We start from the raw sequence: 1,311 nt of genomic DNA on the forward strand, positions 1-1,311 counted from the left end.
GTTGCGCTGCCCGGCTGCTCCCTTGCTCCCCAGCCAGTCTGCTTCTCTCCCGCTCTGGGAGACACTACCCCAGGCGGATGCGGAAAGTGGCAATTTCCATGGGGTCCAGGTGGATATTGGTGCTGTTGGAGACCGTGCCCAGCGGGTACATCAAGGTCAGTGAGGTGCGCTGCAGGGAGCCCAGCTCCAGCCCCTGGAACAGGCTGCCCAGGGCCAGCTAAGGAGAAAGGAGGGAGAAGGGAGGATGGCCCAGATGAGTGGGACGCGGTGCCTGGCAGCGCAGCACCGTGCATGGTGCAGCCCCATACACACTGTGCCAGCAGCCGGTTCGCAGGCCCCCCACGGCACCCAGGGCAGCACGCTGACCCCACCCAGCCCAGGCTCTGCCCTTCCTCGCTGGGGGATGCAGGGCTCATGGAAGGCTCCAGACCCACTTAATGAGAAACCAACATCTCCAGCTTTGCCTGGGCAAGGGGCAGAGTGGGGTTGCATGCTGCACTGTGGGACTCTTGACCAGCCACCAGTTCTGGGACGCTGGTGCTGGGGGTCCTGGGAGCCCCTTCCAGCCTCCATCCTGGCTTGGCACAGGAGTCAGGCGTAACGCCAGATGTGCCAGGGGCCCAGCCTGGCTCTGACCCAGTGGTGGGTGGAGGCGACAGCCCGGTCTTACCTTGCCCTGGCTGGTGGTGCAGTTAAACCCCAGGTTCTTGGCTTCCAGGCTGCAGTCAAAGCCTTTGCGGTGCAGGATCAGGGCTGCCTCGGCCGAGGGTAGCAAGTCATCCTGCCAGGGAGCCAGGGTGTGAGATGCAATGCTGGGGACAGCGGACGTGAGACCCCCCACGGGTCCTGCTGTCCCCGGGGCTGTGCCTGTCCCACTCACGGGGCGCAGCTCACCTCTGCCTGCAGCATCCGCAGGTTAAGGATGTGAAAGTCGCAGGGGAGGGTGGTAGAAAGGGGCATGAATGAGCGCAGGGCTGGTGGGGCCAGCTTCTCCTGGGCCACGGGCATGACCAGGGCCTCAGCATTCAGGTGCATGGAGGTGATGTGGCTCAGCAGGGAGGGGAAGCTGATCGGGCGGCCATCCTGCACGGGCCAAAGAGCACACAGGTCAGTGCAGGCCAGGGGAGCGGCTGGGCCAGGCAGAACCTGGACAGGGCCCATGGGGCCTCCCGCTCCTTGCAGCCTCTCCAGCAGCGCTAGAACAGGTACCTGCCAGCACAGGGCACCCAGAGCTGCGCCCACCCAGGCAGGACACCCTCCCCAGCGCCCAAACAGGGAGGACAGCTGCCGGCTGGGCCGGCTGGACGGGCG

At 65.7% G+C, this 1,311-nt stretch overlaps 1 protein-coding gene across 1 annotated transcript in view; it reads right to left on the bottom strand.

The window, feature by feature from the left end:
• Positions 1-2: 2 nt before the first annotated feature.
• LOC104075261 (alpha-mannosidase 2x-like) overlaps positions 3-1,311 on the bottom strand; it is a gene marked incomplete at its 5' end in the record, with an annotated part of 4,355 nt that continues 3,046 nt past the window's right edge. Inside the window, 3 exons of the mRNA XM_009575703.1 lie at positions 3-217; positions 671-781; positions 895-1,083. Coding sequence (XP_009573998.1) covers positions 65-217; positions 671-781; positions 895-1,083 — 453 coding nt within the window. The remainder of the gene's footprint in view (positions 218-670; positions 782-894; positions 1,084-1,311) is intronic.

Source organism: Fulmarus glacialis, unplaced genomic scaffold (genome assembly GCF_000690835.1).
Source record: "Fulmarus glacialis isolate BGI_N327 unplaced genomic scaffold, ASM69083v1 scaffold18824, whole genome shotgun sequence".
Classification (NCBI taxonomy): Eukaryota; Metazoa; Chordata; class Aves; order Procellariiformes; family Procellariidae; genus Fulmarus; species Fulmarus glacialis.